The 15,314-nt window shown below is 47.8% G+C and overlaps 1 protein-coding gene across 8 annotated transcripts in view; it reads right to left on the bottom strand.

The window, feature by feature from the left end:
- Window positions 1-3,973: 3,973 nt before the first annotated feature.
- Window positions 3,974-15,314, bottom strand: part of TBC1D1 (TBC1 domain family member 1) — a 224,150-nt gene continuing 212,809 nt past the window's right edge. For 7 of the 8 annotated variants that reach the window (XM_082611481.1, XM_082611484.1, XM_082611486.1 and 4 more), the window contains 2 exons: window positions 8,387-8,560; window positions 3,974-4,482 (listed from right to left, as the gene is read on the bottom strand). In XM_082611481.1, the coding sequence (XP_082467607.1) occupies window positions 4,282-4,482; window positions 8,387-8,560 (375 nt within the window). In that variant the 3' untranslated portion in view covers window positions 3,974-4,281. The remainder of the gene's footprint in view (window positions 4,483-8,386; window positions 8,561-15,314) is intronic. The other variant, XM_082611485.1, reaches the window with a different exon arrangement.

Raw genomic sequence — 15,314 nt, 5'->3', positions numbered from 1 at the left:
TTACTAGCCAGATTTCAACAAAAACCTTTGCACAATTGGTGAATACATGTGAATTAATGAGCAGCATGACTCAATGTGACCAGAAGTGCCCTTTCTGCATTTAGAGGTTGGAAGTCATCCTGTTTTCAGCCATGGCAGTGTATTCAAACTAACCACCATACTAGGCTGAACTTGGAAATTCACATCTGAATTACTGTATCACAGTCTTAAAACAATATTTAAAATGAAGTGTTTATTGTTCTCCTCAGAAACACTAGATATCAACTTTTTAATCATCAGTATTTTTAAACTATTTTGTTTCACCTCATTTAAAACTTCTATCTTATGATAAAATTTAGTGAAATTTAAAAATAACTATACACATAGTGGTATAAATTCAAAAGCTTTGCTAATAAGGGTTTACAACCAAAACAGTTGATTATTCACTTTAGAGATATGAAGGCAGTTATCTATGAAGCCTAGGTTCTCAGAACATTCTTTTTTCATCTTTTGTTATCGATTTCAAATCATGACTGCTGTTGGCTGCTCTATGTCTTAGCTCTTACATCTCCCTAACCCTTCTGATCATTTCTAAAGACGGCAACAAAAAAACTTTACATAGGGGAAAGTTTCACTTCTATAAAACCAAAGGCAATTAATTGTGTCGATTTTTTTTAACAGGACAATGCGAGGGTTTTCAGACGTCTAAAAGTAAAAAAAGAAATGACTGTCAAGAGCAAAACTGTCCCCAGTCAATTCAGACCCTGTCGCAGTAGCGTTCCTCTGCCCAGGTTCTAACTCATGACAGATTAAGGCCCCTGGAGACCCTACATCTCAGGAGAGAAGCTGAGCTGGGCTTCTTACTATACAGATCACCTTCCTGGAAAGTGAAGCAGACCTTTCCTTGCCTTGAAACTTAATGCCGTCAGAAATGATTCTCAAAACTCACTGGAATGAAAGCTGGGTGGTGTCAACTACCTGGCAATCAGGAGGCTGAAGCCCCACCCTGACCCAGCAGGCAACCATTAGGTGGTTTCTGAACCTCTCTTCTCCTCAGTTCTTCCCTCTGTAAGATGAGGTGGAAGGTAGTTTTCTAGTATGAAATAGCAGGTTCCCTCCAATCCAAGATAATCTGGAGCTATTCCAAACCCTTAAAGCAGTTTCAGTTTAAGACAATGTGGCCTGTAAATTATCTTCCCACACAGAAAGATTCTGGATCTTAATTTGTAGAATGTTTGTTAACACTTTGACAGAGGGAAGCAGGTGAACGGTTGGGGGTGGTCCCAGGTGTCAGCTGTGGCTGCTGCAGTTTTTAGTCTTCAGTGTTGCACCTTCAGTGACAAAGTCAAAATCAATCTATGAATCCGAGCGCTATGGATCACTCATCATATATACTTAGCTGGAAGGCCCCTGTCAAATAACTCACATACGCATGCTATCGTTCGGGTTAGGCAGGTTCCAAAATTATGGTGGTTTGTCTTCTGTCAGCTTGGTTAAGCCAGGACTTTCCTTTCCTTGTGTCCCCTTCCCTAGTGGTTCTCAATGAGAATCAGCTCAAAGACATGCTTGTGAGATTTTTTGGAAGGTAAAGTGATGCAAGGGCCACTCTTCTCTGAGGGTCATCATAGTCAAGTGTGGCGACAGATACACATGAGGTGCTGAAGGTCCCAGCTCATTGTCATTCTCCTCCGCTCTACCTCCAAGTTCTTCTTCCCAAGTTCTGACCTTGAGGGATGACCTAGGGTGGCTCCAGGCCCACCACCAGACACTGGCCGTCGACGCGGAGATAGTTACTATGTGGCATCTGCAGCTGCCTAGAGCCCCGCGAGCCCCCCGCCCCAGCCCGCGTCAGCATGTGTGTGTGCTCCGCCACTCAGATAGGCCCCCTGGGGACTCCTCTTGGTCCGCACTCCTCCTCCTGCACCCTCCCCTCTGCAGCTCCTCACACAGTGGTGTCTGCTCTCATTCCTGAAACAGCTCCTGCATCCCACAGCCCTCAGAGCAACTCTTCTCCCCAGATTCCCCAACCAAAACAAACACAAATCCCCAAACGGGCACTGTTGTTCTATCTACGTGTAACTCCTCAGAGGGCCCCAAACCGAGTGTTCTGCATAGAAGCTGTTTTTCTCTGTGTTCTATGACACAGTGTGCTTCACGGGGGCTCAATGTCTTTGTCTAAAAGGGTATAAATTGTACCGAAAGACAGACAACCTCCAAGTGCACACACACGTGTGCATACAGTTGTCTGTTGGAGGAAAACATAACAGGAAACTTTCTTAGTTTAAAACCTTGCCTCTGCAAATCCTCAGGCAGTGATGTGAACTGTGACTCTGTCCCCAGCTAAGGCACAGGCAGACTGTCCAACCTGTAATCACAGGCCTGTGACCACCATCCTCTCCGCCCAGCGCGATCTCACAACAGTGCCCGCTGGCACACACCACAGATATGGCTGGTCTCAGCAGCCCTACTATGCACACCCGCGCAGAGATGTGTTGCACTTGGGTAGCAATACTGGGTATGCAAGACGCCAATCCCTCAGAGATCTCACTGCTGGTTAGGCAACATTCATACTCTGACCCACAGGCATTCACCGGGCAGTCCTTCACTCCTGGGCTGAAAAGCAGAAACCCAATGTTAAAAAAAAAGAAAAAGAACACCGTAAAAGTGCGGGCATGAATTATTTGTTTTATTGCTTTTTATTTAATGCAGAGTCGATGTTTTTGAGTAATGGTAATAAGGTGCCCCAAATTGAACATTACTGAACATTTAAACAGTAAAGTATATAGAAAGAAGCCCTCACATGTTAACTCCTTTAAGTTGTAGCTGGTGGAACAACACAGGATAAAGGCTACTGGGCTTGTCATCATGGTTTATGACATGGGGAACAGCAAAGAGTCCCCACTGTCAACCAACTGTTTAGGCACCAGGGGCAGCACGTGTGCCTCCCTTGGAAATGTCCTGGGAGATCCAGAAAGACTCCAGATATGAAAGCCCTTCCTTACCCCTCAGGCTTGAAAGAGACGCCCACCACGGAGGGTGTGTCGAAGAACTCCTGTGGAATAGAAGTAGTTACGATGATACAGTAAAGAAATGGTTCTGCTGTCCTGGAAGTGAACCTGCCTACACGGCCCCTCTCTAACCCACCACCCGCTCCAGGAGACCATGGGGAAGAGCCTCATATGGTGACCAGATGACACCACAGCCACTGAGAGCAGGCTTTTGCTGGCTGAAGGCACCGGGTCCTCATCATCCTGAGGGAAGGGGTCGCTGGGTTGTGAGTTACATTCAAAATGCACATCCCACCACAAAAAACTGCTCTCAGCTGCTGTACAGTTGATGCAACTTCAGGCCGAAAGTCTGAAGACTTTGAAAGCCCTAGAATGTCTGGGACCCCTGAAAGTCTTGATATGCAGGGCGACTTCCGCAAAGAATCCGATTCCCAAGGGGTGGAGACTCAAAGGAACACATGGCTGCGTTACATCACACGACAGCAAAAATGAATACATGACTCTGAAATATGGATATGAAACACCACAACAAAGTAAACCTCTCAGACTCTACAACTGCAGGTTGCACGCTAGCAATACGTGGCAAAGTCTAAAAATTGGTGATTTTCCCATAAAACGTTTATCTACAATGACTGCGATCAACACTTAAGGACTAAGCAAAAAGTACATGAAAACTATTCTTCTTAAAAGAAAAACTTCATTAAATACCAAGCACAGTGATCAAATCTAAGATGTCAAATTTAAATAAATCGCTTCCCATTTTTCCCAGTGGTAATCCGGGGCTTCCACAACAAGAATGGTCAAGGGCCAACCACACCCCTGCCAGTGACGCTGAAGGTGTAAGTCACACAAACCCTCCTTGGAAGAATGAAGGGCCACACGTCGGCCAGAGGAATCATCACCTCCAGCCTCGCCGGCTTTTGAAATCCCACGGTATTATGAATGCCCTTTACAGACACAGTGATACTGAAGAAGGAAACAATAAAGAAACACAAAGGTGCTTTATTTCAAGTCCGTGCCATCTAAATCTACTGAGTACAGTAACCGGGACCGGAAAGGGGACGTATTAGAACCTAAACAATGACAACAACACCGGGACATTCGCCCCCTGCACTGCGAATCTTAGTTCAGAAGAATCCGTGCGCTGGCAAGCCAGTCTCCTCCCTGAGAAGCACGCTTCACGCTCCATTCTCCTTCAGGCATCTTCATCTCTCTCAGCTAAGGCCTGGACAGTGTCAAGGCGGTGGCGACCCCGTTCTGGAGCTGTGCTCTGGCGGGGGCTGGGCTCCGGTTGTCAGTGGTCCGCAGGCTCCGGTGGTGCGGGGTCAGGCTCCGGGCCACCCAGCTCTGCTGTCTGCCCCTGGAGCCGCTCCACTGTCTGCAGCAGGGCTGACCTCTCCAGCTCCAAGGCCAGGGTCGCTTGCTTCAGCTTGCTTTCACTGGTCAGGAGCTTCTCAATGGTGGCTTCCAGGCTCTGGATCCTCCCATTAGCCACCTAGAGAATAAAAGAAATGAGAATGGAACTGCCCGGGGAGAACATGGGAGATCCATTCTGCACTCCACTGTCCAGCCTCGAAGGCACTCTAGAGCCCTGTTCTGGCAGAGACACACCTCTCCACATTTACTCTCAGTTCTGGCCACAGGGGAAGACTCCATTTCCCAGACTCCCTCGCAGGCGGGCTGGGCCGCCCCGAGATCCTTCAGCACCCTCTTCCCCTGTCGCGGCTACTCTGGAAGCCGCCTGTGGAGATGGTGGCTTCCCAATGCAGAGGGAGCCCGATTCCCAAGTCACCCGCTACAGGAGGACAGCTGTGAAACGGCCCGTGAATGCTTCGTGGAGACAAGGTGGAGGGTCTGCGGTGCTGAGCCCTGGGGTCTGCAGTGTTTTTACTGCAGCATAGTCCGGCCCACTTTGACAAATACATGTATTTACAGGTACAAACTGATTTCAGACAGACCATCAAAATGGTTTCTACGTGAAGGCCCACGTAGTAACAGCTCTCTACTCTGAACCCTTAATACTCCCTACAGTAACAAGGATGGGCACTTCCCCGGGAACGTGTGTGGAGCGCTCAGGGTGGCCGAGCTCTGCTAAGAGGGTCACATGCATGGCCTCACTGGCCACAGATGCCAGCAGTGTCCCCACTCCCACCCGTCTGCATCCTCAGCACACAATCAGTGTCAGGCCGACCTTCTAGGTGCTTCTCTCTTACAACGGACCCTTCTCTTCTCTCTAGTCCCCTCGGGCTGGCTTCCCGGGCAACCAGTGAGTTGGCCCCAGTGAAGCGGAGGAGTTTCCTGAGAAAAGCAGCCTCCTATGTTGCTGTCCCCAGGCCTCCTGGCCGATTCCAGCTCTCCGCTGCATTCTCGAGTGCTCGGGCCCGGGGTCAGTAAGGCACTGCACTGGCTCGCTCATCTGACCGGCCGTCTACATGTTCCCGTAGATTTTAGGGGGGAACAACAGTACATATTTTTTCCCTCATTTTCAAAACATGGGAAACAGCTTCTTGAACAAGACAACACTTGTGCTAGACAGACAATTCTATGACTCAAAGCCTAGGTCTGGCTGTGACACTGGAACACTCAAAACAGAAAGAAGGACTGAGATCCTAAGTTTGCCGGCTTACCGGGCAGGGGGCGGTCACGCTGAGTGGGTATGTCCAAGCAGTCCTCTCCGACCCTCACACTCCTCCCCACGGTCAAGGCCTGGGACGGGTCCCACCTTGTCCCCTCCAGGGACCACTCCTTCTGAAGGCCACAGCACTCTCAGGGGCACCTCTCAGCTTAGCAGTGAGCTGATGTGCATGGTCATTTACTAGCCAGCATGAACGTCAGGTCTCCTCCTCAGTGAGACCGAAGCTGTCTCACGGAAGAAAACACACCTCACCCTGCACGTGGGTCTGGCCTCCCAAAGCACCCGGCTCACGGGCACTCAATGACTAGTAGTGGATTATTCCAAAAAATGCACGTCCCTGGGCTTCCCTGGTGGCGCAGTGGTTGAGAGTCCGCCTGCCGATGCAGGGGACACGGGTTCGTGCCCCGGTCCGGGAAGATCCCACATGCCGCGGAGCGGCTGGGCCCGTGAGCCATGGCCACTGAGCCTGCGCGTCCGGAGCCTGTGCTCTGCAACGGGAGAGGCCACGACAGTGAGAGGCCCGTGTACCGCAGAAAAAAAAAAAAAAAAAAAAAAAAGCACGTCCCTTAGCATTTGGCAACATCTGACATGTCTAAGCAATCGTCGTAAGCACGCTACTGGACAGAAGAGCTAAGACAGTTTAGTCTCCAGCGGCTAGATGACATTCTTAAGTGTTTAACAAGAAAATAGATGGGGCTTTGGTATGTCCAACAACTGTATGAATGGAACAAAGCCAGGAAACAGGTCAATTTTGATACTTGGGCAAAAAAGCAAAGATTTATGTTGGAAAATTAAGTACTGCATTGAACAGCTATCCCTGGACTCTGAAAACTGTTTTTAAAAAAAAGAAAAAAGGGAAAAGAGGTGTGAGTCTCACAGAACTTATGTGGTCTGGCTGAAAGTAATTCCACATGACTCAGAGGGTAATGGGAAAACTATATGCAGGCACCCACAAACTGACACACCACAATCCCTAGCCCAACTCTTTGAGAGCAGCAGTGTCTTACAAATTTTGGTGGCCTCTGGCACCCAGCACAGCTGGGACCGGCATAAGCTCTAGTCTTGAATGATACCTCCAGAAGCACAGAGCCACGTGGTCAAGAGAAAGATCATTCCAAGGAGAACATCTGTTGTTACCAATTACCTCTTGATGCGTTTCTTGAGGACGCAGATGTCTGAGCAGCTTTTCACAACTCCCTCTCTTCACAAAAGGGGTACAGTATCACAGGAGCATGCAAAATTACTTCCCCTCTTCATCACAAAAAAACCCACATGGTATCAGCCTAATAAAATGAACCCTTTATTTGAGCACTGTCCTAACGAGACAAATGCTTCAACTTCAAATCTGGGCTTTGTTAGAAATGTTTCCATCCTGCCGTACTTCAGGGACCTACTCTTTGTTTGGAAAGCATTTAAAATTACCACCTACACTGCAGACCCTTACATGCAAGATAAGGCTCTTCATTCCCCGGCACCTCCCCTTCAGGTTACAGCTAAGACACCCTGGAGAAATCGTACTCAGGCATAGTTTCAGTTAGGACAGCTCAATCTTAGAGGAAAAAAAAGCTAACTTTCGGAATGTGACTGGTAGTCAAGCCTGGGTAAGAATAGACTTTTCTTTGTTCCTCTACAGCAAATATCGGCTAGGTTTCTACTGGGGTAAAAATCCCTGCTGGGGGGAATACATTTTAGACAGGGGTTGATTTATTAAGCTCCAAATGCTGGCCTTTTTCCCATCACTGCCAAGCTTGTGTCTGCAAAGCAGCAACTTTCTATGGAGAAAACTAAGAGGCTTAGATCAGGATGGAAAGCTTATTCTCAGGACAGCCCAGGAATACCACAGAATACATATTTTGGAAAAAATATAAAGTTTTCTCCACAGCAAGCTCAAGAATAATTTTTTAAAACACCCCCTTCCCCCCCTCCACACACAATTCCTTAACAATGACAGCTTTACCACCCATATTGACATTTAAAAAGCAGGCTGTATGGTTAGTTTATTCTATCTGATTGTTAGAGGAGTGCTACCCCCTACCCCAACAAAAAGGCATCTTTTTGTCCCCGTCACACAGATGAGGGAATCAGAGCAGAGCAGGTGACAGTGTGGGTGACACTGGACCTAGCAAGATCTGGGTCGCTGGACTGCGCCTCTGTGCTAGCTCCATCTCGCCCTCCTGCACGCACGGTCTGGGTTTGCCTTTCTACTTACTGTATGTCCTCATCCGCATTTATCCATGGTAAGATGGAAGCTTCCAGAGGCGAGAACTGTGTCCCTTCATGAACTGAATTTTTGCATTTGCACCAGGGACTCACAAATCCTGATCACAGGCTCTGGTTTACTCTGTTAGGGAGATTCTGTGGCACTTTCCTCACTCGATATCACTCCGTGGACCTAGCTGGTTTCGCTCCTGAAAGCTCATGCCTTTGACTGTCTCGTCATTACTCAAAGAGCAATCGCTGGCTATTCGGCTAATAGTACGACGGCACCCTGAACCCAAGTTCAGCTCTGGGTCTGTCTCCTGAAAGGGTTAAGTGCAGAAATACCCTCTCAGAAAGTTCCAGGACAGTCTGACCTTAGCAAAGGATAATCTGTCTGCCTCCTAACAAAAAGGAACAATTCTCCTGGGTTACCTTTGATCCTAACTACAAACAACCAGAAGAGAAAGGGCCTACGGCCATGGGAAAACCCAGCCGGTGCCTCTGGTGAGTTAATGAACTACCACACACTCAAGGTTCGGGAGGCTGCCTTGTAAATATGCCCTACCTGCAGCTGTTCAAGGAGGTCAAGGTTCTGTTTGCGTAAGCTGCTGTTGGTTTTTTCTAATCTGTCCATTCTTTGGTTGTCACTGAGAGGAGAGGAATCGATAAGTTCTTCCTGAAGCACATGGTACTCAACTTCATAAGCTTGTAACTGTTTAGAGATGTCCATCACAAACACCTGTGACATACAGAAAAGTCATCAGGCACTGAAAATGAGAAAAATCTCTCACACACACACACACACACACACACACACACACACACGACCACGTCGACGGGTGCCCACGAAGCACCTACTCTGTGCCTGATACTATTAGTCATAAACAAGGAAAACTCTGCACTGAGAAGGGAATAATTTTACTTGGGAAGAGAGGATTTAAGAAGCATTTGGGGGACTTCCCTGGTGGTCCAGTGGTAAAGAATCCGCCTTACAACACAGGGGATGTGGGTTTGATCCCTGGTTGGGGAAGTAAGATCCCACAGGCCGAGGGGCAACTAAGCCCGCCCACCTCAACTACTGAGCCGGCACGCCTCAACTAGAGAGCCTGTGTGACGCAAACTACAGAAGCCCACGCGCTCTGGAGCCCGCACGCCACAACTAGAGAGAGAAAACCCGCACGCCACATAGAGAGAAGCCCACGCACCACAATGAAGAGCCCATGCACCGCAACGAAAGATCCTGTGTGCCACAACAAAGATCTCGTGTGCCACAACCAAGACCCAATGCAGCCCAAAATAAATTAAATAAATAAATAATATAATAAATTTTAAAAAAAGAAGCATTTGGAAATAAACCAAAGGTAACAGTAAGTGTAGGTCTCTGATACTCATTTTTCAAAAGCCAAAACCTTCTTTTTTAAATTGCTTATATGAGTTTATTTTTACTTCTTATTTCAGTACTTAGATCATTTTTCTCTGAAAATTCTATTAGATTAGATACACAACTATGGGTCAAAGAGAGAATCAAACAAAACAGAAGAATCACAGCCCCATTTGCCCAGTCACCAGGTCAAAGTTTAATTATAGTTCAGTTGGATTTTCAGAGTTACAAGAACAGCCAAGTAATGGAACTGTTTACTAAAAAACCCTATTCTGCACATAAGATATGCAGAAATGAGCCAAAACCCAAATGTCACCCACATAGATGAGTGAATACAAAACAATGCCTGAGTTGCCTTCCTTTCCATAATAGTAACAGTCATGAAAAAAAACCACTCGCGTGAAAAACAACCCCAAAGTGCACAAGTGAGTGAGCTGTTCATATCTGTACTTTCTCTTGATGAGTGAAGTGAGCTGGATGGAAGCTGGGACGATGAGGGGTCAGAAGGCAGAGGCTGCTGCTGCCCCAGGCGTGAAGCCCCAGCGTGGATCTGAGAATTCAGTCCCCACATAAAAAAAGCCAGATCAGAACACACATTTAAAGAATGAAATTAGTGTTTATAAGAGCAGAAACTAACTCTTCACAGCATTTCCTTAAGAAATTCCAACACAGTTAAAATCCATGAAAAACTCATTTCCCTTGATGGTACCCTATTAGCATTCAAACACGAATGAGTCCCATCTTTCCTGAAATCAATTTTCAAAAACCATGTTTACTTTCTCACCATTCCCAGAAATCTTATTTTCTCTTCCAATCTTATTTTCTCTTCCTTGAGATTAATTTTTCAGCTTCCTGGTTTTCAATTTAATTCAATGGCTAATACTAATTAGGCACAAAAGTCACTGTAGGCCGAAAAAGTAATACACACTGTATCTGTGACGTGCGTGCGTGTTTGTGTGTGGAGTTGACTGCATTGATCTGATTCTCTGCTGTCCCTCAGAGCGACCGTGAGCTGGCGGGGATTATCATCTCTATTCTACAGTCAAGAAAACTAACTCAGAAGCTTTCAGTCAGCCCTTGAATGGGGGCTCGGCTGGCGACTCCCTGAATGACCCTGAGCAAGTTACTTGACTTATCCTGGCCTCGGTTCCTGGCCTCCACCACATGGAGGTGGTAACACCTACCTGACAGCATAGCTGTGGGGAATCAGGAGACACAGGCCTGGCAAGCTGAGTTGGTGCCCTAACTTAGCTAAGGGATCTGCTTCCACACAGCTGTCACAAAACCCCTTCCATCCAACCTTGTGCTGCAGCAAAATGACAAAGGATGTCACACCATGGAACTTCTGAACAGCTCAGAGTAAAGACCACACACATTAAAACCGAGATTGCTGTGGCATTAGTGTGTAATTATAAACAGGGTGCAGGATAAATGTCACACACTTTTTTTTCTTCCACAGAGGTTTTTAAATGAGCTCCTAACCTGGAAAACCTGGGGACAAAACCTCTGGCCTTTGATCCAGATTGATGAGTGGCTATGGTTAACGGCTCTCAACTGTGCACAGAGCGGAGTGCTCGCGGAGGCCTGCGTTAATCCCCAGGAACCATCCTGGGTCACAATCATCTCTGCTTAACTGCATCATTACCCTCCTGGCTGCCAAAACACACTCACAGCCCTTGCAGTCGTGCCTGGGAATTTATTCCCGACCATGGAAGCATATGGCTGGTGGTGACAGGAGCGCCCTGGTCCTCAAATGACGCTTTCTCACGTTGTTGTATATTCTTCATAACCATAATTATACATGGCTTCATGGTATTCTACCAACTCGACGTATCAATAACCATGTTAATCCAGTCATCAAATGCTGGATATCTAGTTACTTGTAAGTTTTTGTTACAAACGACAACTTTAAACATCCTCATATGTACAGCTTTTCCCATATTTTGGATTATTTCCTAAGCATACATTCCAAGAAATGGGATTACTGAGTCAAAGGGTACAAATATTTTACTGGCTCGTGATACATATTGCCAAATTGCTTCCCAAACGGGAATAATCCACATACAATGCCATTAGCAACGTAAGAATGTGCCAGATACAGTACACCCTTGGCACTGGGTATTGGGATTAAAATGTTTCATTTTGTTATTCTAGGAAGGTAAAGCATTGTGTTATTTAAATTTAAATTATGCACGAAGCTAAATATTTTCCCAGATATCTGCTTGCTAGACGAGTCTCCTCCTTTAGAGAATTCGTTTCTGTTCTTGGCGTGCCTGCGCTTGGAGACTTAGTGTTTCTCTCTGCTGTCTGTGGACACTCTGTAATGAAGCCATCAACCCTGATGGCTGCAGAACTAGTCACATACTTTCCACCCTCCCCACCCCCAGACCCTTCCCCCCAGCCTGGTGGTCTCAGTGGCATACCAAGAGCTGGATGGGGGAGCCTCTGTCTGGGTATCAAAAATAAGGGGGTGCAGTGTCTGTAGTGAATTTAAAAACAAAAATAAACCCAACTAAAAGCTGGTCTGCTTTTTATTATCACCACATGCAAGCAATTCTAAACAATGTCAGTAGTAAAGTACTCCTCCCTGCCTTACCCCACCCTCTTGGTACGGCACTGACTGGCCTTTTAAAAAACTAATTTTCAATAGTGCAAGCTGCCCAAGCAGTAAGGGCTCCTCCCAAGGCAGAAGGGGCAGTCTCACCACTGTGATTCTGAAGAGCATCTTTTGAACAAAGGAACTTTGTTAAGATTCTGGTTTCTCTCCTACAAGCTCAACTACAACAGAGACTTGTCTGGTGTGCTTACAATGAAGTCGCCCACAGCAGAGCTTTCCAAGGTGCCCCCTGTGTTGTGTGTGTGTGTGTGTGCGTGCGTGCGTGCACATATCTCCTGGGCATCTTGCTGAAATGCAGATTCTGACTCAGCGGGTCTGGAGTGGGGGGCCCAGATTCTGCATAAGTTCCTATGTGATGGTGCTGGTCTGGGACCGCACTTGGAGCAGGGCCCAAAGGACGCTGAAAATAGGCTATTTGCCCCGTCCTCCAAAGCCCCCCGCTTCACCTGCTCTCTTCCTTACACTGACCTGAGGCTGCACAAGCACACGACACTTGCTGTGATGAGACGACACCCCTGACCTCCCTCCTCTTCCTTTCTGTTTATTCCCAGGGCTTCCCCCTTCTTGTGAGGCGATTTTTATGGCTCACGTTCAACTGACAGTTAAGTCACGCTGCGGAGCTGCCACAGAGCCTCAGAGACCCTTGTCTCCATGCCCTGGATTCTGTCAACTCTGGGCCTGCCCCTAGGTGGCGGCTCCCAGCCTGTCTGTGCTGAGCGGGAGCTCCAGGGCCCTGTCCTTGGGGACTCTCCCCAACCTGGATGCAGACTGTGTCCCAGCTGCTCGAGCTGAGGCTTCCACGGAGGCGGTATTTAATGAAATGGAGCCTGGCTATCACAGAGATCCAGCCCAGCTCCATCCTTCCACACACAGGACAGCAGCATGCAAAGAACGCAATGTCACTTCCACCCTGTGGGCTCTCCAAGGCTGCAGAGAAATCGCGCTGCCCCTCACGCCTCCCCCCTCTCTGAGTAGAAGTTGAGACTAGAGCACCCTCTGCAGGGAGGGGATGGGAGGGGGCAGCGAGCAGGCAGAAAGCTTGACAGCCTGCAGAGGTCAAGTTCCAGATGGAACACGTTGGAGGGAAGGAGGGCGGAGAGCTGCCTGGCATTGAGTCTTGTTTCCCAGAGAGACCTGTGGCAGGCTGAAAACCTGGACCTCAGATGCAGATGCTGTGTCCCTACTTCCAATCCTTGCGCCTCCCGCACCCCGGGGAAAGCTGAACCGGAGCCTAGAACTTCTCTCTCGCTCCCGTGCCTTTGCACGTACTATAATGGGGGGTTAGCTGACTACAGCCCGTGGACCAAGGCTGTCCCGTCACATGCTTTGCAAATAAAGCTTTACTGCAACACAGCCGCTTCATTCCGACAGATACTGGCTCTGGTGGCTTTCATGCTGCAGAGGCTGAGCTGACCTCACGTGACTTTATGGTCCACAAAGCCTGAAACACTTCCTGTCTGGCCCTCTGCAGAAAAGGCCCAGCTGAACTCAACTCCCTCAGCTCCCCGGTCCCCACTCCCCACTCACTGCTCACTCCCTCCCTGCACAGCCCCACTGGAGCTCCCACCACTCTTGCAATGACTGGTTACGTGCTCCTTTTCTACACAGGACGGGCTCTGGTGGCCCAGAGCACGTTACACTCTTGGCTCTGCCACCTCGTACAGGGTGCTGGGCGTCTACTCCCTCCAGGCCCCAGAGTTGTTAAGGAGCCAATGGAATAAAGCATGCCAAGTTCAAAACGGATGCCTGAAACAACTCAGGCACACACACAACTGTCCTCTCTGCACACTGGGTCCATTTCCATTCTCCCAACGTTAAAGAGCACCTTCACACCCTCAGTAAGTATCCTTTACAGACGAGGGGAGGAACATGAGTTTTTTTTTTTTTTCTGGGGCTCAATATCCAGAAGGTAACCACATCGGTGAGGCTGCCTGCCTTTTAGCCAGGCCCCAGGCAGCTGGTCAAGGCGCTCACTGGCACAGACTTGGGTTTAGGGAACCAAGGCTCTTGCATTTTCCCCAGCAGCCAAAAAACAGAGGTATGTGCAATGAAAGCTCTAAAAGGGAGGAAATGCATGGAAATGTCAGAAAGTAAAGAATCAAAGGGTGGAGAATTCAGTCTTAATACACAGGTACAGTACAGAAAATCTCTGATTAAATGACACTCGCAAGCACTTGGTGGAGCTGAGTAGCTGCGAAAGCATTTGAAGTGAGAAGGCCTGAGTCTGAAACCCTACTTTTCCACTTCTCGGCAGCATGACTGTGGGCCAGCTAATCAACCACTTTGAACCCTAGGTTGCTCGTGGGTTAAAACCACTTCTCCTCTCAGGAATTCAGTCATGACTGAATGAGATCATGTGTGTATATGCAGAGTCACACAGAACCTGGCAAAAAGCAGGGCGTCAACAAGCCAGAGCTATTCACACTGAGAGGAAGGCTCCAGGGAAGTAAAAGCCTCTCAATTAACTGAAGAAGAAAGTGCAGAGACGAAAAGAGCTGCTCCTTCATGTAGGCCAATGAAATGTGCAGAGACCCAAAGTGGCACCTGGACGAAACTGTCTCCCTCTTCCAGCCCAGACTTGCCTCCTTTTCTGGGCTCAGCACCTAAGGAGGGGCAGCAAATGAAACCACAAACTGCTGCAACTGGGTGCAACCCACCACCCTCGGACTATCAGAAACCCTCAGAAGAAGGATTTTTTAAAACACGGCTTTATTTCACTATTTGCTTTTACCCAATTGCTCTATGGTTTCATTACATTTGCAGGTGAGGTAAGTTCTAGGCTAATGAGAGGCTCCGACTGCTGAGTCTGTGGGATCTCTGCGTTGGGCACCTTCTGTAGCACTCGCCATCCAGCCTCCGGACACTTCCAAGGGTGACCTCACCCACTGCCGGGCAGCTGAGTCCTGCATGGTCAGCAATCATTACTGGAAAATTCTTCCTGATACAGAGTCAAAATCTGCTCCCACTTCTAAGCCAGGCCATTAACAACTGGTTGAGCTGCAATTCCAGAATCACCTCACCCTCAACCCCCAACATTTCAGAGAGTGATACATGCATACATGCAATGCCGTTCTACTGCATACAGAAATCAGAGGGACTAGAACCACAGATGAATGTGGAATTGAACTCTATAAAACACACACACACACACACACACACACACGCACACACACTCTCCAGAACAAAGTTATAGAATATACACTCTTTATCACAACTTCATATCAACAAGTTATAATTTTAGAAAATTCCAATTAATGCCATTTCAGCACAAAAATCAAAGCACTCATTTTACAAAAGCCTACGTTGAATAAAAATGTATGTATTTCAGAAGAACAAACGCCGAGGGGTGACAAACGCCTTTTAATTGTAAGAAACTACCGATAGTTGTGCTGGTTATCACACCTACACACTCTCAGCACACACACACACAGACACATGTCTGATCATGGAACAGGGATTCGAGATGTGCCTCCCACGAGCTGAGCATTGCTGCTC

The sequence above is a fragment of the Mesoplodon mirus genome, assembly GCF_964341445.2.
Source record: "Mesoplodon mirus genome assembly, chromosome: 2".
Classification (NCBI taxonomy): Eukaryota; Metazoa; Chordata; class Mammalia; order Artiodactyla; family Ziphiidae; genus Mesoplodon; species Mesoplodon mirus.
This window is presented reverse-complemented; position numbering and strand designations above follow the sequence as displayed.